Here is a 24,745-nt window from a genome sequence, read left to right on the forward strand (position 1 = left end):
TATTGGCTACTTCGATCCAGTTAATAATATACATAACCCTGTCTTGTTATAAGATCTGACTGAAGTTCCAGAAGACTGTGAATGGAAAAATTGGGCTGCAGACATTTCTACTGCTTAAAATGTGTACAGGAATCATGTATATTGTCTATGCATCTTAGCCAACATTTTGTTCCTAACTTCAGCATCAAAGATAATTGTTTCAACACATTGCTTTGAGTCAGGACTACAGAGCAACATACTGAAGATGTTGGAAATTTCTGGAGCAAGAAATGGAATTAACCTTACAGGTCAATGACTTTTTATAAACTAAGATTTTCTCTCCATAGATGCTATGTGACTTGTGTAGTTTCATATTGATAAACTGCCCAAAATAGAATGTGAATGTAAATATATGACTAGTAAATGGTGTCTTTGACATGTCATAAATTTCATATACGTAGAAGTAGTTTTGCAGTGGCCCAGGATATTTTATTGAGCACTGAGTCTTTAAGCAGAAAGGAATAGGCAGATGAGCAATAACATAGAAAATATCTAGTTCAGATATCATTGCATATACCTGGAGCTTCCTGCAAGGTTAAATGCTGAAGAATGGGAAAGAAATGCCACGAGGGAAAAGCTAAGTATTTAGAATGCATTACTGAAATGGGAAATGGATAAATTGTAAAGGAAAGAGTCATGTAGGTGGAGTAATGTAGCCTTAGTTGAACACTCGGAAAGAAATGTTTATACAGTCCATAAAAAGAATAATCACTGCTTAATGTGGATCTCAAATAGTGTCGACTAATTGCTCGTCTAAAATTAGAAGCTTAATGTCCCCGGAAGGGACTGCAGATGTCATTTAATTCAGCCTTCACACAAGTTGAAAAGCTTCCAAAACTCTTCCACCTTTTGGCAGAATATAAAGAGAATCTTTTGCAACTGATCTGTATATGGAGAGTTTACATGGACCATTATATCCAAACAAACTGAAAATTAATAACGTGATTCAAAAAGTTATTAACATGTAAATACTTTTCTCCTTTTTAACTTCACAATTCACTAGAGGTACATGGGCATGAAAGCTTGAAAGTGCAGTATAGAAGTAAGTTTTCAGGAAAGAAAAGCAATATTAATTTACCTTTTGAGATTTGGTCCTAGTGATAGACATTTGCACTGTTCCAGAAGCATAACTCTCCAGTTATTATCAATTTGAATTTTACTTTTAAATGTTAAATTGAGACCATTGGTGTTGGGTTATGCTAATAGTTGCAGCAGTGCAATCACAAATTATCTGTAGCACTTGAATGATTAATCATATACCTAGTCTGCATTCCTTGCTAGAGATTGAATCTCCTGGAAAGTATTACAACATTTCACTCTTATAATGAAAGATTGATGGCCAACGCTATATTAGTAGTGCCATAATACAATCCTCAAATACTCTAATAATAGAACATTGGTGCAGAACATACAAAGATTATATAAAAATCGAAAGAACTGCAGATGCTGTAAATCAGGAACAAAAACAGAAGTTGCTGGAAAGGCTCAGCAGGTCTGGCAGTAAAGAGTCACCTGATCTGAAACGTTAACTCTGGATTTTCTTCACAAATGCTGCCAGGTGTGCTGAGCTTTTCCAGGAACTTCTGTTTCTGTTCCTGATTTACAGCAACTGCAGTTCTTTTTAAACTACTACCTGTACTTTCAGAGTCTCCCACAAGAGAAAACATCTTTTCTACATGCATCTCATCAAATTTCCTCACCAGGATCTTGTTTGTTTCAATTAAGTCTCCTATGAACCTTCTGAACTCCAAAAGATACAGGCCTAGCCTGTTGAATCCTTCCTCATAAGGCAGTTGGCTCATTCCAGCTATTAGTCTCATAAACCTTTAAAATGCTTCCAGCATATTAACATCCTTCCATAAGTACAGTGACCTGTACTCCAGACGTGCTCTCATCAATGCCCTGTATAAGTGAAGCACAGCATCCCTATTCTTGCTTTCAGTTCCCTTACAAAAAAACATAACATTCTATTACCTTTCCTGATTACTTGTTGTACCTGCATACTACTGTGATTCATGCAGTGGGACACCCAGATATTTCTATTTCAGAGCTCTGCAACCTGTCGCCATTTAGATTTTTAAAAAATATTTCTGCCAGAATGGACAATTTCACATTTTCCCACATTATACTCCATTTCCTAGATCTTTGCCCATTCACTTAACCAATCTATTTGTTTCGTAAGTCCTTTACATAACTCACCTTTGCTACCTATTCTTGTGTCTTCAGTAAATTTAGCTACCATACCTTTTTGTTCCTTTAACCAAGTCATTTTTATATAAATTGTAAAGAGTTGAGGCCTCAGCAATTACCCTGACGCACCATTTATGACATCCTGGCAGCCTATGTATTCATATTGTCTGCTTCCTGTTAGCCAGTCAATTTTCTATTCATGCCAGCTTGGTACCCCCAACATAATGAGCTCTTAATTTCCAAGTTGGTCAGTAGACTAACAGTACTGACCAACTTCTGCCACTGGATCGAGCCTGGTCTGTCTGAAAATATTGAAAGTGCATTTTTCAATATGATACTGTATTTCTTTTCTATGTAGTGTGGTATTTTAGTTTACATTTTATTACAGCTAGGAATGCACAGTACAGTATTTAAACTTATCCTTTTCTGGGCTTGAAATGACCAATGGAACTTAACTGTGGCTTAGTATTGATTCTTGTGGGAATCAGTGATTTATTTTGTCATTTCACTTAGTTGTGATTTTCAGGGATGCAATTACATCTCGTGCAGACTTTGCAAATAGTTGCTACTTTTCCTAGTGCTATTGGTTCCAAAATGCATGAGAACAGCTGGATCCTTTCTTATGTTTGTCTTTAGCCTTAGAAGTAGCCAGAATTTAGTAGATCCCTGTGTAAGAGGTACGTAAACATTTTGTGCACCTCACATGATTTTCCCCTTACTGCTTACATACCTGGATGAGATTTGACCAATGTCTAGAGCAAAGTGAGATAACAAGGTGTAGAGCTGGATGAACACAGCAGGCCAAGCAGCATCATAGGAGCAGGAAGGCTGACGTTTCGGGCCTAGACCTTCGAAGGGTTGTGTTGTGTTGTGTTCATCCAGCTCTACACCTTGTTATCTCAGATTCTCCAGCATCTGCAGTTCCTACTATCTTTAGAACTGTCTATTTTCACCTCTGTCTTTGCCCTACCTTCAACTTCCTCAAAAATAAGTGACAATCTTGTTTTCAGAAAGTTCCCATTAACTTTTTAGGAAACAATTTTTTGCGTAGGCTGTTTATCTGCCTGAAAGGGTGGCAGAGACAAGAACCATCAAGTCATTTAAGTAGTATTTACTCTCCTGAGGAAGAGTGTAAGAGCAGAGGGCATCATTTTATAATAAAGGGTTGCCCATATAAGACATGTGAAGTGGTTTGTAGACTTGCTCGCTGAGCTGGTGTGTTTGATTGCAGACGTTTCATCACCCTGCTAGGTAACATTGTCAATGTGCCTCCAGTGAAGCGTTGGTATTCTGTCCCACTTGTTATTTATATGCCTCAGTTTGCTGGGGTGGTTGGTATTACTCCTAGTTTTGTTTTTCAGTCGGTTATATATCATGTCCAGTTCAATGTGTTTGTTGGTGGAGTTCCAGTTGGAATGCCAGGCCTCCAGGAATTTCCCAGCGTATCTCTGTTTGGCTCGTGCTATTATGGATGTGTTGTCCCAGTCGAATTAGTGTCCTCCTTTGTCCATTGTGTATTGAGACGAGTGAGAATTGGTCGTGTTTCATGGTGGCTAGTTGGTGTTCGTGTATCCTTTTATTGCTGGTTTTCTTCCAGTTTGGCCTATATAATGTTTTTCACAGTCCTTGCATGGTATTTTGTATATTACGTTAGTTTTATTGGTTGTGGGTATGAACTCCTTTACGTTCATCAGTAGGTGTTGCTGAAATATGTAGTTGACAACACTACCCACTCCATCCACTCCTCGCAAGAATTCCTCAACATCATCAAGGACACCAGAATAGAAAAGGACGAAATAATGATGTCCTTTGATGTAACAGTGCTATTTACATCCATAAAAATCAACCAAGCCAAAGTGACAATTACCACACTGCTGGATGAATCAGGAAGGCACACACCCCACAACACCAACAGCATCAACAAGGACAGCATCCTGAAACTGCTGGATCTGTGCCTCACAACCCACTTCACCTTCAATGACCGTATATTCAAACAAATCAATGGGACACCAGCTAGATCCCCAATATCAGGACTGATTGCAGAAGTGGTAATGCAAAGGTTAGAATGAACAGCACTCCCCACTATACAACCCAAACTCTGGGTCTGCTGTGTAGATGACACCTGTGTGATTATCAAATGCACAAGACTAGAAAAAACCCACCAACACACAAAAACCTCACCAGAACAAAATTCACTAAAGAAGAGAACAATAACAGGCTACCCTTCCTAGACATAATGGTAGAACGTAACAACAATGGAGAACTCCAGCCAGCCAACACCCATAAATGGAGCTGCAGCAGGACATTATTCAAATGGGCCACAACACACTGCTGCCATCTGGAATTGTGCAAAGCAGAACAGGAGCACTTCTATGAGTTTTTAAAAGGAATGGTTACTCAAAAAACACAATCCGCCGTTACCTTCGTGACAGACACAACACAGCTAGTCACACTAGTCACCCTACAGTACATCTGAGATGACCAAAAGACTACTCAGACTCCTAGATATCAGGGTAGCCCACAAACCAACAACCACCCTGTGACAACTACTGACAAATGTAAAGGATCCCTCACCCACAACCAATAAAACTAACACAATATATCAAACACCGAGCAAGGACTGTGAAAAGCATTACATAGGCCTAACTGGAAGAAAACCAACAATAAGGATGTGCGAACACCAACTAGCCACCAAGAGACATGACCAATTCTCACTGGTCTCAATAAATATGGACAGAGAAGGACATGAATTCGAGTGGGTCAACATATCCATAATAGCATGAGCCAAACAGAGATATGCCAGGGAATTCTGGAGACCTGGCATTCCAACTGGAACTCCATCAACAAACACATTGAACTGGACATGATATATAAACCACAGAAAAAACAGAATCAGAAGTAATGCCAACCATCCCAGCAAACTGAGGCATATAAGTAATAAGCGGGATAGAACACCAATGTTTCACTGGAGCTGCACTGACGATGTTACCTAGCAGGGTGATGAAATGTCTGCAGTCAAACACACTGGCTCAGCGAGCAAGTCTACAACCACATCCACAACCCGAGCTTCAAATCTTCTCAAAAACGTTAAACATATGAGAAGGAATTTCTTCTGAGGGTAGTAAGCCTCTAGAGTCCTTTACCATAGAGGGTTATAGAAGCTGGGTCATTAACTATATTTGAGGCTGATATAGACAGATTTTTAATCATAAGGGAATCGAGGGTTACAGGGAAAATGCAGGAAAATAGAATTGAGGATGATCAAATCAGCTTTATTGAATAGTGGAGCCGAATACCTGGATTGAATGACCTACTTCTGCTATGCCTATATTTTGTTACAATTATTTCACGTTTGAAGTCCCACATCCCTGGTTTCATTCGAGTAAACATGTTTTTTCTAGGACCGTTATATCTGTTCTAAAAAATGTAGTCCTTTTTTAAAAAAAAACAATATTCCACACAAGGCCTTGCTACAGCTTGGAGAAGCTTAGCAAAAAACTTCCTTTTTGTAATATAAGACCATAAGACATAGGAAGCAGAAGTAGGCTGTTTGAAATTGAAGAAGAAATGTTCAGAACAGATTTAAATCAGATTATCAAGTTTATAACAATTTGATCTAGTAAATATGGAGGAATTTTTAAGTGGAAGAAGATTTGGTAACCTGAAACTAGAGCTTTACAGTGATTGATCTTGGATCCAGAGGCAACATAAATAGGAACTGGGGTGGACTGTACAGTCTTTTGGTCCTGCTTCACCATTGAACTTCATCTTGACTAATCTGTATCAACTCTTCTTTATGGCCCATACGCAATATTCCTTGGTTCCCTGTGAGCTAAATCTATTGCTCAATCATGATTCTGGGTTGACAGTTCCAATGATTTGCAATCCACTGAGGAAATTCCTCCTTCTTCTCTCAATCCTAAATGATCAGCTCCTATTCCAAAGCTTCATTCCCCCTTTGTTCTGGATATCTCCTTTACACTTACGCTGTATTTAAGGTATGGAAAGCAACCTTTCAGTCTGAGTTGTCAAACCTTTCAGAATGTTGTAATTTTCAATGAGATCATCTTTCATTCTTCTAACCTATCGACAGCTTAGTCCTTTTTTTTTATGATGCTGTTGACAAAGCCAAGATGTGCTGCTTATCCCTAATTTCATGGGACAGTTAGGAGTCAACTCCATTGTAGGTTTGGAGTCACATAGCGGCCAGATTTATGAAGAGAAATCAAATTCCACCAGCTGCATATAAACAAAGGTCACATAGATGCAGAAATAAGCAAGAATTTGCACAATAAACTATCTGTTGGCCACATGTGAATATGGACCTTGATCAACTGATCAAGTCAGACAGTCATACAGCATGGAAGGAGACCCTTCTGTCCAACAAGTTCACAGAATATTATCCCAAACTAAGCTACTCCCACCTGCCTGTGCCTGGCTCATATCCCTCCAAATCTTTCTTATTCATTTACTTATCCAAATGTCTTTTAAACACTGCAATTGTATCCACATCCACCACTTCCTCAGGAAGTTCATTCCACACACGAACCACCCTGTGTAAAAAGAAAATTGTCCCTTGTGTTTTTTTTTTAAATCTCTCTCCTCTTACCTTAAAAATGTGTCCCCTAGTCTTAATCTACCACCGAGGGAAAAGACAACTACCATTAACTCATTATACCCTTACTATTTTATAAACTTCTATCAGGTTGCCTCTCAACCTCCTATGCTCCAGTGAAAGAAGTCCCAGCCTTTCTTTATAACTCAAAACTTTCATATCCAGCAACATTCTTGTAAATTTCTCCTGAACTCTCTCAAGCTTAAAAATATCCTTCCTATAACTGGATGACCAGAACTGGACAAGCCATGTGAAACATACCACACAAAATTCCTCCTGAGCTATGGTAAAAAATCAAAATTGATACTTTCTATGTCTAATGACTCATGCTGGTGACTGCCTATTTTGGTGAATAGTCAAAGACAGACAAAGCAAATGCACCACCAGCACGATATCAGTGGTTATGTTAACAGCCATAATTCAAGATGTTTGGTGTTTCTTAACAAACCATGTTTGACAACAGGCAACATAATTCACCCTTCCAAAGTGTGCAGGAAGTGGGTCTTTGAATACACAGCCTCTTCTCACTACTGTCAGTCCAATGTTTTTACAGTGTGCATTGGTGAAAATCATGATCATCCAGTGTAAAATAACAGGCCAAAATTTTCAGTTAGCCATGTTAAATCTCTATGCTACTTCTCAAGGTAATGATTTACCTTCACTAGAAGCTCTCCTTTCTGGAACACTAATTCACACAATCCTTGTATCTCACAATCTGGCCACATGACTGCATGTACATGATAAAAATGGTACAATAGCATGATTGACAAGTATACAGATAGATATCCTAATTTGAACATGGATAAAGCATCAGTGTTCAAGATCTTTTAACAAATACATAGGTTTGTGGAAAGATACTATGCATTGTGTCCAGTTCACTCATATGATGTTGTCACAAACATTTGTCAAATTCCATGACAAACAAAACCTGTGTTATACACCATCAACTGTCTATAATGCAAGTTGTTGACCCTGAGACTGAAAGCATCACACCAACAGCAACTATACATCTCAAATGAAAAATACACATCCATTCATAATGACAGCACACTGTAGAATAAAGTTACGCAGTCGAATCATGATAACTGTATAAGAAATAGATCTGGTTGTATTGTATGTATTATCCTAATGTGCAGAGATAATGTATTTATATGCATCCATGTAAATATTTATCAGAAATAGGTTCTCATTCTTTAAAAGGAACAAGAGGGACACTATTATTGCACAGATCTCAGAAAGACACTAAACCTTTAAGACCATTAGATGACCTCCTGCTCTATAGTAAAGGATCTTGTCTTACATTGTCAAATAAGTAGTCAGCTAGTTAGTCAACTAGAGACCTTTGTATATAAGGTAACGGTAACCCATATAAGCAAAGAATGCAAACTGTATTTGGTATCTGCATTTAAAGTTACTCTATTTAGTATTGTTTAGCTTTAACACTAAGATATTAGGACTAGTAATCTCATTGAGCATTGTGAGGTAACATATTATGTGTTATTGCAAATATATGTAATCTGACACAATAATGGCTCACTTTGGGGCAACCTATCCCTTCTTCCAACATGTGGCCTCTTGCTGTGATGCACGAGGACGCAGATCTTCAACAGGGACTTCCCACTCATCAAGCCCCGCCCATCTGCTGGAGCTGCAACTTGCCCACAGCCACCATCCCAGGACAAGCCTGGCCATGATGGAACTGCTCCTCGTAGCCAGCCTCCAGCTTACAACAACAGGTGACTTCAGAGCTCAGGAGTCTAACCCTCGACCCTGGGCGACTGGAGACGATACTCTAAGTAAAATGTTTCATTTGATGATGATTTATTTATTGCCCCTTGCAATTTATGGTGAATAATGCATAAAATATAGTGAAAAGCTTCAAGTCACCACAATCTAGCGCCATTTTGAATAGCTTAATTATAAAAAGGATAATAACTGAAAGAGAATAGTTTAAGAATAAAAGGGATAAATGATATAACTGAAAAAGAATAGATTAAGAACAAAATGGATAAAAGATATAACTGACAGTCCAGACCCCTGAGCCAGCTCACCAACAACACCTATGCCACCACCCCTCCTCCACCACTGCCTTGCTGCTGCATGTGCCAGACCCACCAAAATTGGAGTCACCCTTCATTAGGTGCCATCTCTCCACTGCTGAGCCCACCTCTCTGCCACCGATGCTGGGTCCCATGCTGACTTACTGCACAGCCAGGAATCCTTACTCCACTGCCACCTTGATGCCAGGAGTCCCAGGTCCGAGCATACCGTGCTGCTGCCACTGCAGCCGTGGCGTCGCCATAGCCATGAGCCCCCACTCTGGGCCTACTGCAACCAGGAATCCGTGGCTCCACTGCCAGATAAGGCCACCACTGCCATCTTGCCAAGAATCCGCTCTGGCTGCCCTCCTCTGAGATGTCACCTTATCTGTGCCACCGCCTTGAAAAGTACGCCGCTGCCGCTGCCTGTGATTACTGGAGGAGCTTTGCCACTGTCAGCCCCGAATGCCAGGAGGAGATTTCTGCTGCTGCCCCGCCACTGTTGCCTCATTGCCGTGAGGAGCCACGTCTGCAACCACCTCTGACCACTGAGAAGCCGCCATTCCACACATGGCGAGCTCTAGCTGCTACGCTAATTTTGTTGACTAACCCACTGCAAAATGCTCCAAAGAAAAACGAAAGAAATGAAAGAAAAAAGAAACACGCAGGAGTGGATGAGCCCTTGGCAAGAGCGCACACACTGCCATGCTACTCGGCCGCTGTCTTAAAATTGATTTATTGTAGGCATGTGCACCTAAGCAAGTAGTACAGGCAGATCATAGGGTGTTTAGACAGACCAAGGCATGTAGGTTACAACTGCACAGGGGGTACGCAAAGCTAGATCAACATTAGCAACATTATTTGAAGTTAGACAGTCCATTCAGCAGTCTAATAACGACAGGGAAGAAGCTGTTCTTGAACCTGTTGGCGTATGTATCCAAGCTTCTGTATCTTCTTCCTGATGGAAGAGATTGTAGGAGAGCATTACTGTGGTGGGAAGGGTTTTTGATGATGTTGGCAGTCTTTCCGTAGCAACGAGAAATATAAATGGAGTCTGTGGATGGGAGGTGGCTTCCGTAATGGTCTGGGCTGTGCACACCTACTGTAGTTTGTTATGGTCCTGGACTGAGCAGTTGCCATACCAGGCCGTTTTGCACACGGGTAGTATGATTTCTATGGTGCATTTGTAAAGGTTGGTGAGGGTTCTTATGGACACCAAATTTCCTAAGCCGCCTGAAGAAGAAGATGCCTTGTTGTGCCTTCTTGACTGTCACATCTACGTGGGAAGTCCAGGAGAGGTTGTTGGCGATCGTCACTCCTGGGAACTTGATGCTTTCGATCCTCTCCACCTCGTCTCTGTTGATGTAGATGTGGGCATGTCCTCCTCCTTTCTTCCTAAAGTCAACGATCAGTTCTTCTGTTTTACCAACATTGTTATCATTGACACCAAATCTTCTATGTTCTTTCTGTATTCTGACTCATTGTTGTTTGATATCCATCCTACCACAATGGTGTTGTCAGCAAACTTGTAGGTGGCAATCATTCAGAGTTTGGCTACACAGTTGTGGGTGTACAGGGAGTACAATAGAGTGCTGAGAATGCATCCTTGGGGGGCTCCAGTGTTGAGGGTTATTGTGGAGGAGGTGCAGTTGTCGATCTTCACTGATTGTAGTCTGTGGGCCAGGGAGCTAAGGATCCAGTTGCAGAGGGTATAGCCGAGACCAAGGTCTCGGAGTTTTGAGATTAGTCTGGAGGAGATTATTGTGTTGAAGGCGGAGCTGTAGTCAGTGAATAGGAGTCTGACATAAATGACCTTGTTATTCCAGATGTTCCAGGGATGAGTGTAGGGCTAGGGAAATGGTGTCTGCTGTAGACCTGTTTTGTTGGTAGGCAATTTGCAGGGGATTGAGGCAGGCTGGGAGGCTGGAGTTGATGTGGGCCATGACCAGCCTGCCAAAGTACTTTATGATTGTGGAGATCAAAACCACTGGCTTAATGGGTCATTAAGGCACGTTGCATGTGCTTTCTTAGGTACTGGGATGACAGTAGTCTTCTTGAAACAGATGGGGCTTGTAGGAGGGAGAGGTTGAAGATGTCAGTGAATACCTCCACCAGCTGGTCTGCACAGAATCTAAGTGCATGACTGGGGAGTCCATCTGGGCCTATTGTTTTCCTTGGGTTCCCTCTCAGACTGATCTGACATCTGCAATGGTGACAGAGGGAACAGGTGCATCCAGGGCTGTCAAGACAGGTGACTCCACGCTGCTGGAATTCTGCTTGAACCAATCATAGAAAACACTGAGCACACTGGGGGGGATGTCTGCTATCTTGCTCTGCTTCAATTTGTATCCTGTTACGTTGTGTGGGCCTCGCCACAGATGGAAGATGTCCATATGTTTGGTTTGGGCCTTTAACTTGGCCTGATACTGCCTCTTGGCATCTCTGGCTTTGCGGAGGTCTTTTCTGGATTTTCTGCACAGGTCTGGGTCGTCCGATTTCCGTGCTGCTTGCCTGGTCTTCAGTAGGCAGTGGATTTCCTAGTTCATCCAAGGTTTCCGATTGGGGAACACTCAGATTGACTGGCACATAGTCCTCCACGCGCTTGTTAATGAATCCATGAAGGTGGTGGCTTAGGTTGTCTGCTGAGTACTTGAATATGGTCCAGTCCACCAATTCCAACCAGTCCAGAAGAAGCTCTTCTGCTGCCTCACACCAGCATTATGCTACTTTCTGTGAAGGATACTTCCATTTCAGCTTCTGCTTGTAAGCTGGGAGGAAGAACACAACATTTGTGATCTGATTTTCTGAAGCGTGTATGGAAATGGAGCGGTAGGTATCTTTGATAGTTGTGTCGCAATGGTCCAGGATGTTCAGTCCAAATGGAGCGGGAGACGTGTTGGTTGTATTTTGGTAGCACCCTCTTGAGGTTGGCCTGGTTGAAGTCGCTGGCCATGATGAATAAGACCTTGGGGAATTTCATCTCCAGAGCATTTGTAGCAGTGTAAATTTTTCACATCTGCCGGGGGTGGTATGTAGACTGCTGTCAGGACTGCAGAGGTGAACTCATGTGGCAGGTAGTAGGGTTGGCATTTCACTGTAAGGTATCTAGGTCCAGGGAGTAGTAACTCACCAGGGTCGCTACCTCTGAGCACCAGGAGGTATTGATTAGGAAGCACACGCCTCCTCCCTTTGCCTTACCCGAGGACATCATGCAGTCCACGCAATGAATGGAGAACCCCTCAGCTTGCATGGGATAGTCAGGTAAAGCAGGAGTGAGTCATGTCTCCGTAAGACAGAGCACACCGCAGTCTCTTAGTTCCCCCTGGAAGTTAAGTCTAGATCTGAATTCATCCATTTTGTTTTCAGATGTTTGGGAGTATGGTGGGGAGGGAGGCCTTGAAGCCGTGTAGTTTCAGTCTCACCTGTAGGCCAGGGTGTCTTCCCTGTTTTTTTGTAGGTTTCCTGCAACTGGATGGTTCATGGAGTTGGTGGTGCAAGTCTGTTGCTCCAGAAGGTATGTGAGTTGGTACGGGTTGGGCCAGGCCTCTATAAGGTCAAGTAGCTGTGGGATCAAGGACTGGGCCTGAGCTGGTCAGGCCTCCTCGGGCTTGTGTTGCTGTGGGTCCAGGATTAGGTCCTGGGCTGGTCGGCCCTTCTCGGGGCCGAGTCATTGTCAGGGCTGGTTTCGTTCCGGGACAGGTTGGGTCACAAATGGGGTCAGGTTGCTGCGGGGTCAGGGTTCAGACCTTGGTTCTGGGTGTCCTGATGAGTCTTGCAGGAAGCCGGTAGGTTTGCCCTGGGCCTGAGAATCCAGCATCAATAGTACTTTGGTTTGGACGTTCATAGGATCTTCAGACCTGTAAGTAGATCTAAAAGAACATTATTAGTAACTTTTACAGACTTAGAATTTAGGTTTAAAAGTGCAGAATGGTTATAAGAAATGTTGAATACAATCTGTCAGGAGCTCGCAAGGAGTTGCCTGGCATTGGCACCATCTTGAATGGGATATTTTATTCTATGCAGACATTTTAAAATTTATTTTAATTTGGTCAAAAGAACATTGGTTAATGTAGAAATTTAATTATTTAAAATATGCATTTCAACTTGGTGTATAGGCACAATATTTTTTTTTCTCTGCTAAGGAAAACCCTATGGGAGCTAACTCCTGCTTTAATGTTAATTACTATGGGAACCAACATTCCCCTTAAAGTCTTAATGTTGCAATTTTCAGCAATGCAGCCCCAACTTTAGGTGAGGATACCCTGTACATAAACTGTTAACAAATGTCATGAAATCTGCCTTAACAAGAACACATTCTTCATGGTATCTGCTATGTGGGTTAACTTATCAGGAATCACTGAGGCCATATCATATTGGTAGTGGTGTTTTACCCTAAGGAAGCCACATCACATTTGTGTACTGAAAGCATTAGTTTTGGACTCCAAATTACTTATCCCGTGACATTACCACAATACCATCTCTTCCATTTACTCAGCATCTTGTCAAAACACAAATATATGAACCATGAAACCAAACTACTGAACCTTCACCGTACCACCTCCAAGGCAAGATATCCTTCCCTAAAAATGGAGACCAAAACAGTGCACAGTACTGCAGTATAGTGTCACCAAAATCCTCTACAGTTTTGACACGAGTTCTTTATTTTTGTACTCCATCCCCTTGCAGTAAAGGCCGGCCTACCATTTGTCTTTATTTATTTTAAATGTGTGCTAACTTAGTGTTTCTTGGATAAGTGCATCCTTCTCTGAATATGAACACACATGGATAGAGAACTAGTTGGCAGACAGGAAACAAACAGTAGGAATAAATAGGTCTTTTTTCTGAGTGATAGGCAGTGATTAATGGAATACCTCAGGGTTCAGTGCTTGGACCCCAGCAATTTGTAATATATATTAATGATTTAGATGAGGGAACTGAATAGAATATCTGTTTGCAGAAAACACAAAGCTGGATAGGAGGGTGAACTGTGAGGAGCTTGCAGAAATGCTTCAGTGTGATTTGGACAAGATGAGTAAGCAAATACATGACAGATGAGGTATGATGTAGATAAATGTGAAGTTATTCACATTGGTAGGAAAGGAAAGGAAGGCAGATTATTTGTATGAAGAAGATTAGGAAAACAGGGAGGTGCACAAAACAACTAGCTGAAAGTAAGCATGCAGGGGTGGCAGCTGATGAAGAAGGCAAATAATGTTGGCTTCTTAGTGAGAAGATTCGAGTACGGGGGAAGGGATGTCTAGCTGCAGCCTTGTTGAGACCACAGTCAAAGATGTGATTGCACTGGTCAGGGTTCAATGCAGAAGAGATTCACCAGGATATAGGAAGACAAGTAGCCCTTCAAGCTTGTTTCACCATTCAATGAGATTAGGGCTAATCTGTGGCCTGACTCCATGTACCTGCTTTTGACCATGATCCTGAACACCTTTGCTTAACAGAAATTTTTGTATCTCAGATTTAAAATTAACAGTTGATCTAGTATCCACTGTCATTTGAGGAAGAGACTTCCAACTATCTACCACCCTTTGTGTGTAAAGATGCCCTAGTTCTCAGACAATACCCCCTTGTTGCAGAAATCTCCAAATGGAAATAGTTTGACTTTATCTTCCCTGTCTTTTCCTATTAATATCTTGAAGAATGCTAAAGAAAACAGGCCTAATTTGTATGACTTCTTCTCAATAACCTAACCCCTGAAGTCCAGTTATCATTCTTATAAACCTGTTTCGTACTCCCCCAAAGGCCAGTGTGTCCTCCTTCCTAAGGTGTGGTGCCAGATCTGTTCACAATATTCCATGTGGACGCTGACCGGGCTTGGATAGAAAGCAGCTGTTCCTCTTAGTTGAAGAGTCAGTAACAAGGGTGCATAATTTTAAGATGAAGGGCAGGAGATTTGGAGAGGATTTGAGGAAAACAGGCTGATAACCTTAACATTGAAGTATTTCTTAACTGGGAGCCAACATAGCTAGAGTTAGATGAATGATACTTGGTGAAAGTATGAACCTGGACAGCTGAACCCTGGAGATCTCTCGTTTACTGAAGATGGGAAATGAGAGGCTGTACAGAAGTGCGACGTCAAGCCTACAGCTAATAAAGGCATGGGTGTGGATTTCAGAGGGAGGAGAGCTGAGACAGGGACACTATCAGCCAATCCTCAGACAATTGAAATAAGCAATCTTCCAGGATAAGCTTTTCTCTAAATAAAATATAGTCCCAAAGGCGAGAATAGACCGAAACAGTGACTGGACCCGAAACGTTAACTCTGATTTCTCTCCACAGATGCTACTCGAGTTTTTCCAGTAATTTTTGTTTTTGTTTCCGATTTCCAGATTCTGCAATTCTTTCGTTTTTTTTAAGTGGGTATAGACTGGCTTGGCCTCGGACACTGAGAAAACAACTTGGGAGGAGCCTCTTTCGTCTCTCCATGTTGTCCTGAAATCCCTGCCAGTCTGGTACGACAACGACCAGCTGGTCGAAGAATTTCTATTGGTTGATGTTGCAGTGACGGCCCGCCAATGGTGGTGGCGGCAAGTTCAAAGGGTGAGATGTGGGCCGCACACGGCTCAAATTGTCTATGTCCCGGAGCGTTCCATGGCCGCGCGCGAGAGTTCCGCCCCCCGGCCCGCCGCTGACACGATAACGTCACACTAGGTAACCGAGTCGGGGTGAAAGGTCGCCGGTCGCGTCTTAGCAACGGCGCTGCAAGTCCGTCTCTGCTGAGGGAGTGGGAGAAAGCAACGACTCCGGGGCAATATCACATCAATCAAGCAGCAATGTTGGACATCATACAGTACGCCATCGTAGAAATCGGTAGAAACTGCTTCCTAACACTATCCAACCTAACGGAAGGCGGTAAAAATCTGTTTAATAACATTTTAATTAAAGTGATGAGTCGCTGAGTCCCCGGCTTTTTTTACTGACATCCGTTCCACGAACACACTAATTGTTGCACTTGAAACGAATTAATTTACCTTTCTGGAGTGAGTGGGGCATAATCGGGGTGTTTATCTTGTTTTTATAATATTTTAGTATTTAGAATATTATGGGTCGGCAGAATTCTAGAAACGTCAGCTGTCTTCACCTGTGAATTTGTTTCACTAGTTATTTTCACCCCTTGTTTTCTCACCAGACATTGTCAACATATGGGCAAATGTTTCTGCTTTCGTAGATCGCCACATGTCTCTCCAGAAGGTAAAGAGCACCATTCGTTGGGAAAGCAGACACCAAAGTCGCACAGTAAACTTGATAATGGAAGGGGACGCAAGCCAGGCGCTAAAATTCCATCTTTGAAAAAGCAATGTATTCTGTTTTCATTGCTAGTCAGAAGAATTAATACAGAAAACTGACAGTACTTCGGTTTATGTTTCCTTCCGATTTAAACACATTGTTGGCTAAAGTAAAATTTGCAAATATATAAGTAAACGTTATGGCATAATGCCGTAATAACTTTCCAAATCATAACGTATCAGAAAACTACGGAACTTTAACAGTATTTGAATGAAAAAAATGTATTCGCAATTAGTAACAAAATCACGTTTAAGCGTATACATTTCTTTTATATCCTGTACTTCAGGGAGTACATATCTCAGGCTTGGGGACCTTTACATTTTCACAGCAAAGACTGGATGTCGGCCGTAAGTTAATTTTAATTCAGAGGCCAGTATTTGTGATGTCTGAAAAATTCGTGCAGATCCATGGATTATCCTACACAAAACAACACGTTTCTGGTAATAAGTTATCTTATTTTATCAGTGGTCAAATGTATGCTAAATAATATATACGATAGAATTGTTAAATCATATGGCTAGTGATACAATATTATTTTTGTCAAAACTTTAAAATGTGAGCAGGTGGCCGAACGTTTTGCGGGTGGTGGCGGTGGTTGCGGCCGGGCTGTGGAAGTCCAGCTTCATTTAACAGGGACCGAGATTTTGCATGAGGTAGAAAGAAATCGAAGATAATGTGAGGAGGTATTGCAGAAGGTTTGTGTCAACATCAATACCGGCACTGACCATTTGGGCTAAATGGTTATTTCTGTGCAGGAAGTACATTTGCAGTAAATACATAATTCTTTCTTTTTCATACAACATGAAGGCTCCTTTTGTGTATCATATTAAATACACATTTTTTAAGAGTGGCAATACAAATTAAACATAAGTAACTATGGCATCATACAGAGATAGCAAGAATTGCAGATGTTGGAGTCAGAGATAACAAACTGTGGAGTTGGAGGAACACAGCAGACCAGGCAGCATCAGAGGAACAGAAAAGCTGACATTTCCGGCCGCGACCCTTCTTTAGAAAATCTGTGTTCCTCCAGCTCCACACTTTGTTATCTATGGTATCATACAAGTTTGTTTCATACACTTTCAGTTAAATGCTGGCAGCCTCTTCATAAAACTTCAATATATTTATATGCTGCATTGCTCAATAGTTTCTTCTGTGTTCAGATTTTAAAAACAAAGATGTTAATTTTAATTATAAAGTTGTTGTGAGTTTGTTAGAGCTGAATATTTTACTGTATATCACAGATTTCCTGATCTATCATTCACTATCAGGGTCAGTAATTTTAATACAAAGTCACAGTTAATTCCCTAATTTTAATCAAGTTGTGAAAGGGCCAAAACAAAACACTTCAGGGTGATTTTATACTTTAACATTTACAAATTTTTTCTTCTGTTCTCTTCATTTACTCTTTTCTCCATGCTCTAGCTTGGAGTACCTCAATTTCTTCAAATGCAAATGTTGACAAAGAACTACGTGATACTATGTATGATTTCTGGGGATGATGACATTTAACTTAACCAAGTTATTAGTATGTACATGTGTGCAGCTTTAAATAGGTGTCAGTGAAAACAGTGAAGAGCAAAAAATACCCACCTTTTCTATTTTTATGTAAAGCAGTGCAAAATCTCTTTTAAAATGTTGTCGCAAGTCTCAAGTTATCATCTTGTCTATGATTGTCTGTATTGGTGGCAAAGTTTGTGATTAGAGGTCACAGAATATCAAATAAATCTATCACTGAATTTCTTTGTTATCTAATATTTGTACAAATTTAGTAAGTCTTTTTCATTTATTTTTCTGTAGGTGACATACCTATTGTTGAATTAAATTTTACATTCCTGGCTCTGGAGGGCCCGTATGATCGGGATACGGTTGAAGGGTGTGTCAAAGAGACTCTGCAGATCATGTATCGTTATATAGCCAGTAACCGTAATGTGCATTTCACATTCAAAGATATTGGAGTGCTAACGATACGAAATAACAAGATCAAAATGAAGTTTTATAGAGAATTTCTTAATGCTATGGATGGTAGTGGAAGTTTAGTGAAAGCCCTTTCAAATGTAAGTACACTAAATGTTTTGGAAAACAGAAAACATAAAAGGGATTTTATGTGATTGTTTAACACTTGTAGTTGCTATGAAGTGAAGAAAGAAAGTGTACGAAAAACAAAAGTGGCCTCCAGCAAAACCGTTTTCAAGTTTTATGTTGATCGTCTCGATGCTAATAAAATGGCTTCTTTTTTTCAGCATAAGGCAAAATGTAAGACAAAATTAAATAGTTTTCTGAAATAGTACTTTGTATGGAATCTTTTGAAAAGGACAAAAAATGGAAAGTTAAAGGTAAAGGATGCCAGTCCTGGGAATGAAATGTCTTTACAGTTTTGGGCCCCAGTGTTAACATTACATGTTTTGTTGTGTGTACAACTTAGACCAAAAGTGAAGTCTATTTACATTAGCCTGACAATATACTTAACTGAACTGCAGATGGGCTTTTAAAAATGATATTATACTCTTTGTTTTAAGTATCTAGTAGTGTAATATTTGATTTGTTGTACTTTTACTTTTTTGCCACCATTCTCCTCACACTAAAAGGCGTATGCCTTCATTTCAAGTTGTAGTTGGATTCCTGCAAAGTTCAACTTTAAGTGAATTAGTTTAAATGAATTATAAATTCTGATAGGAATCAATGTTCAAACTGGAGTTTGGCACCTTCAGACATTCTTAACTTGGAAAAACCAATGTGCATGTTGAAATACTCTACTGTACATGTGCAGTGCCATGCATTTTAGTTGAAAAAGCTTGCAAAATAAAATAAATCATTAAACGTAGAAGAAATAATGTGTTTAGGTATTATAGGACTTTTCTCAAAAAAGAAAACTAAAACCTTATAAGTTGAAATGCTTGACATATCTAAATGCTTACAATCATTAACAAAACAATCTAGAATTTTTAAAATAAGTAATGAACAGTCAATATAGACTTAAACAAGACTGTACGCCAGCTGGTCCCCGCCTCCCTAACCTGTCCTTCCTCCCACCTATTCCCTCCTCCCATCTCAAGCCCCACCCCCCATCCCCTCCCCCCTCCCCTTCCCCCCCCCTTGACCTGTCCGTCCTCCCTGGACTGACCTATCTCCTCCCTGCCTCCCCACTTACACTCACCTTTACTGGCTCCATCCCCGCCTCTTTGACTGTCTGTCTCCTCTCTACCTATCTTCTCCTCTATCCATCTTCTATCCACCTCCCCCTCTCTCCCTATTTATTTCAGAACCCCCTTCCCCTCCCCCATTTCTGAAGAAGGGTCTAGGCCCGAAACGTCAGCCTTCCTGCTCCTCTGATGCTGGTTGGCCTGCTGTGTTCATCCAGCTCTACACCTTGTTATCTCAGATTCTCCAGCATCTGCAGTTCCTACTATCTCTGATACTCACTCACTGGCTGCTTGGTTTTCAATTGATTGGGTTCCATCTTGTGGCAGAAATTGGTCAGTGCAGGTAGTTCCTGAAGAAGTCATGATGTAGAGGTGCCGGTGTTGGACTGGGGTGTACAAGGTCAGAAATCACACAACAGGTTATAGTCCAACAGATTTATTTGAAAACACAAGCTTTCTGAGCCTCACTCCTTCTCCAAGTGTTAGTCCCAACATTTCAGTGTGAGCAGAAAATGGGAATGGGAGCCAGCTGCAAAAATCCTGGTGGTGCCAACAGACCCTGTGTATTTTAAAAGTAGGAATAGAGTGTGAAAACAGGAGCTGGGGAGTGGAGGACTTCAGGACTGAGAGTTGGAGTAGGAGTGGGGAAAGACATGTTCTGATCCTAATGTCGCTGAGGAAAATATTGTGTGTGCACTTGAACATGCAGACCACAGAACATTAAACATTTGACAATCAAACTTATAGGGATAATTGCAACTTTAAATCTATTTTATGAGTGATGTTAAGGCATACAACATTGACTGAGGCTTTCTGTATTTCTGCATGTTCTGCAACCTTGCCAAAGCTCTGTCCCCTCAACGAGCCTGTTTTCTGTGTCATGTGATACTTCTCTTCCTTTTCATTGCTACCTATCCATTCCCTCCATTCTCCCTTTTCTCATTATCACCTTCTTCCTTTCCTCTTCTTCTCCTCTTTTATTGTTGTTTTCCTCTCTCCTTCAGTCTTAGACCATTTCCATCTTGATCTAATTATCTCTCAAGGCTGCTTGACTTTCTTTCAGTTTTAAGCTCCTGTGTTCAACACTTATTGTGAAATTTTGTCACATATTTTGCTTTGTTTTTTTGAAAAATCTGTCTTACTGATTGCACAATCATTGGGTGCCTGTGGAGGAAGTTTTGAATTTATTTTGTTCCTAAAGGTGTTGAAGAAACTGTTGAACTTTATTTGAATATTGGCTTTTAATTTTCAAAGTAACATTTTAATATTGTATATTAATATACAATTTAAGTGTAAATATTTCTGGCTTCAGATGGCCCTTTGATTGTATCCTACACTTCTCAAGATGTCTAAAACTATTTACTGCCCTTTTTCTGATAATTTTGCCTTCATTATCCTGGGTCTATTTGTAGTATTAGCTGCACTCCTTGACCTCATCCCTAATGTTCGAGTTGTCCTCTGAATTCAAGTGGGATATCAGCTGGCTCTTATAAGATTGGAGGATAACTAGGATAAGTAAATATAGGTTATCCACCATTCCAACCAAAAGGAAATTGAATGGGGAAGTGGCCCCTACAAAGGAAAGAAGACACCTTTGTCCAATGGTGCTGTTAACACCTAAAGTAACCAATATCCTGGCAACTTCAGGTCGATATCCCTGCAACCTCATCAGAAGATCTGATTAAATCGCTTACTGGTGGATAAGACACCAGGCCTATGGCTTGCAAAAATATCTAACAGTTTGACAACAGTGGGTTGTTGGAGGATTGCCAGAAGCAATGAAGGTGAGTGTGGTCAGACCTACGAAAAAATTAGAAAATGCTGGAAACACTTAGCAGCTGAGGCAGCATCTGGAGAGTGGAATGTAGTGTTACCATCTTGGTAGAAATGAGTTACCTGTTTAAAAAACATTCATTCTCAGTTACTAATTGAAAGAAAGATACTAGATTTCACATTTAAGTGAAAACTTACTGTTCAAAAGTTAAGCAAGTGTATTTAACTTAATTTTATGTACAGTTTGTAAATAATTATGTTTTAAACCTGAAAACCTCAACGGCATACTCCCCATTTACACTCTTATTTCCACCCAGGTTTCCCCGATATTTTATAGGAAGTTGAGACTTTCTTCCTTTCGCTGGAACAAAAGCAAGGAACACAATAGCTCCCAGGAGTTAATTTGTTTCTCTCTTGTGTTCCCACTATTCAAGATAGGACATTTCTTGGAATCCTTCTGCTAGCATCCAGCTAAGAAATCCTCCAACTCTCTTTTAATGACCTTAGAGCTCAAAAAAGAAGCCTAGGGTTTCTTGGGGGCATGGAGGAGCACTGCTGCCCTTACAAAGGAAAGAAGACACCTTTGTCCAATGGTGCCGTTAACACCTAAAGTAACCAATATCCTGGCAACTTCAGGTCGATATCCCTGCAACCTCATCAGAAGATCTGATTAAATCTCTTACTGGTGGATAAGAAACTGGCTTAATTGACCATACACTAGATACCCACTCACTGGGTAAAATTAAAATCACCCCTATTGTCTCATTGTGTAATGAGATCTGTTAGTTAGACACACACGTTTTCTCTATATATTGCTATACTATTCTCAACTATATTTATTTCAGCAACTATAGGTGAAGAAGAGTTCTCACTTGTAAATTGATATGAAGGCACTCGAATACATTGAAATCATGTTTGTCAAATATGTGAGGATTTAGGAGTTCAGGGACCTTCCTGTTTTTACATACAATTATCTAATAATACAGAATTCTCAAATATCTATGTGCTGGGGTTTCATAAGGTATATTCTTATATATGACTGATTTATACTTGTGGCATATATCTTAATAAAATGATTATGTACTCTATGTTGATTATATGTTTCCTAAAATGTAATGATAAGGAGGTCCCCTAATGATAAATAGATAGTTTCTCCATACATTGATGTTCAGTTCACTATAATGATGCAGGTGTCACACATCTGTCAAAATTTTCCTCCAAATTTTGCTATACGTTTATAATTGCTTTTCCTGTCTACATTGCTTTATTGGGTGTACCTAGTGACAGTTCATATGTAGTATAGAAAGTTAGGTGAGATAGTGATGTTAGCCTCAAATCATTCAGAAATTTCTATTCATGATTCCCATGTGTTGAGAGTACTGGTATTATAGATGGTTTCTCAAAATGTGTTCTTCACTCTGTGTGAATGCCAGGAAGAATCTATTCAACTGAGTCGCTGTTAGTTTAAATCTGAGTAGGCAGTATTGTTGACATTGATACAAGACAGCTTTTCTACTCTGAAAGAGTTTCAAGGTTTGCATTCTCAACCTAGTGTATACAAAGGGATGAACTGCATCACAGCCCAATCAGGTGGCTGTGTATGTTGACAGTGCTATTGAAAGAGTCTGGTTTGGTGATGGTCAGATCCTGCTGGTGCCAATGGCTGATCTTGGATGTCCCTAGAACATGTTTTAGCATGAATAGTTATGAAATAATATATTAGTTACATAAAGTTCATGGTAGCAGTAAAGCTCAAATAGTCCCTATCCAGTCCCATTTATCTTTCCCAGGCCATGATGTATGTAACTGGAGAAGCATGTGCCATACTCTGTATCCTGGAGTTGAAATCCTCCAGTAGGTGATGATGTTCTAACTTAGAAATTCTCTGATACTAAGCCAAGCTCTTCACAGATCACACCTTTACTTTTGCAGTGGATCGGTGTTGGAGGGTTAATTGGCCCTATTTGAGTTGAGAGGCAGATAAAGAGGACACTTGCAGGGTTTCTGTTATTAAGTTCAGTGAATTATTGTTCATATATTTCCTCTGAATTGCTTCTCCTGACAGATGTTTTACTTTCAAAGATCTGCTCTCATGACCCTAGTGGTGTTGTAGGGGTGCTGTGTAAATGTTCAGCCTATTATGTTCAATGTTGCTCCCAACTAACTTAACATGTATTATCAACCAGCTGCAGGTTGTTTATCAGATTCATGCACATGGTGATTATGCCCATCTTGACAATCAAAGAACTGGCATCTTCTGTCTTTGTATTGTTTCATTTGTATGGCTGGTGTGACTAATTTTATCTACCTGTTGATGGAGACTCTAAGCGCCAAGTCGTGGGTTGGCACTTAACTAGTCGCAGGCTATCTGTGTTGAAGTGGGTGGTGGCTGAGTCATGGGGTGCAGTGGTCCCTTTTACCGTAGACCTCAGTACCTGCACTCTAGTATAACTGTTTTGGATTTATGACTCATAACAGCTGCTTTGTTGTGTTAGCACTCTGCAACAAAACAGGGATGATCTCTTCAGGCCACAAGTTTGGACAAAATCTTTTGAGATCCTGGGCTGCCCAGACAGAAACACCCCTCCCCCACCACCTCGACTGTGCCTCCTTCATTCTCCCTAGTTAGTCTAAAGGAATGCAAAACGCCACAATTGGCACTAGCTTGGTTGCGGGAATTGCTAGAAACTTGACATGTTTAAACATCAGTGCACTTTTGGGCACCACTCCATATTTTTGGCAAGTTTATTCTCTTAGCTTTAAATTCTCGTAAAGTATCTGGAATGCAGTGGAGCTATTCACCCATGGCTGGGAATTTGGTTCATGAGTGGTAGGATGTGTCCATGTACCAGTGGGCTTGTACACTGCATGCCCGGGGGCCAAACTACCTCCAAGTTCTTTCAAAATAAAAATGTAAAGTGCTCATAACTAGCAATTCTGAAGAAGAGTCATTCTGATCTTTCACTCTATTTCTCTCTCCACAGATGCTGTCAGACATGCTGAGTTTCTCCAGCACTTGTTTTGTTTTTATTCCAGATCTCCAGGATACTTTGCTTTTATCTTAGTTACTTTGCAGCTTTAACCAGGGGCCATGTGGACTAACACAGAGAGACTTAGACATTTGATTCTCTTTTTCACATGTACCGCTAACCAAATTGTTAGGCTGAAAATGAGATAAACTAGTACACAAAGTGGACAGCATGCTAGATGACTTCACCCACACAATAGACGCATCACCTTAACTTGTTTGGCATTGGATGTGAATAGCATGACTTTCTACTATTTTGTAAATCACAGCCATGTGCAAAAAAATCAATATCCTCACCAACTATGATATGAAGGAGCACATGGTACACCAATTATGGAATCTGCTTGATTTTCATTCCATTGATATCAAGGCAACAACCAAGGGAAGGCAGTGGCCTAGTGGTATTATTACTGGACTGTTAATCCAGAGACCTAGGAAATGTTTTGGGGACCTGGGTTTGAATCCCACCATGGCATATGGTGAAATTTGACTTCAATAAATATCTGGAATTAAGAGTCTAATGATGACCACAAATACCCATCTGATTCACTAATGTCCTTTAGGGAAGTAAACTGCTATCCTTACCTGTTCTGGCCTACGTATGACTCCAGACCCA

The 24,745-nt window shown here is 40.7% G+C and overlaps 1 protein-coding gene across 1 annotated transcript in view; it reads left to right on the top strand.

The window, feature by feature from the left end:
- Positions 1-188: 188 nt before the first annotated feature.
- LOC109931074 (coiled-coil domain-containing protein 81) overlaps positions 189-24,745 on the top strand; it is a 100,969-nt gene continuing 76,412 nt past the window's right edge. The window contains exons 1-6 of the mRNA XM_048598484.1: positions 189-287; positions 15,228-15,438; positions 15,550-15,750; positions 16,028-16,089; positions 16,472-16,625; positions 17,986-18,242. Of these exons, the coding sequence (XP_048454441.1) occupies positions 15,414-15,438; positions 15,550-15,750; positions 16,028-16,089; positions 16,472-16,625; positions 17,986-18,242 (699 nt within the window). The 5' untranslated portion in view covers positions 189-287; positions 15,228-15,413. The remainder of the gene's footprint in view (positions 288-15,227; positions 15,439-15,549; positions 15,751-16,027; positions 16,090-16,471; positions 16,626-17,985; positions 18,243-24,745) is intronic.

Source organism: Rhincodon typus, chromosome 6 (genome assembly GCF_021869965.1).
Source record: "Rhincodon typus isolate 14 chromosome 6, sRhiTyp1.1, whole genome shotgun sequence".
NCBI lineage: Eukaryota > Metazoa > Chordata > Chondrichthyes > Orectolobiformes > Rhincodontidae > Rhincodon > Rhincodon typus.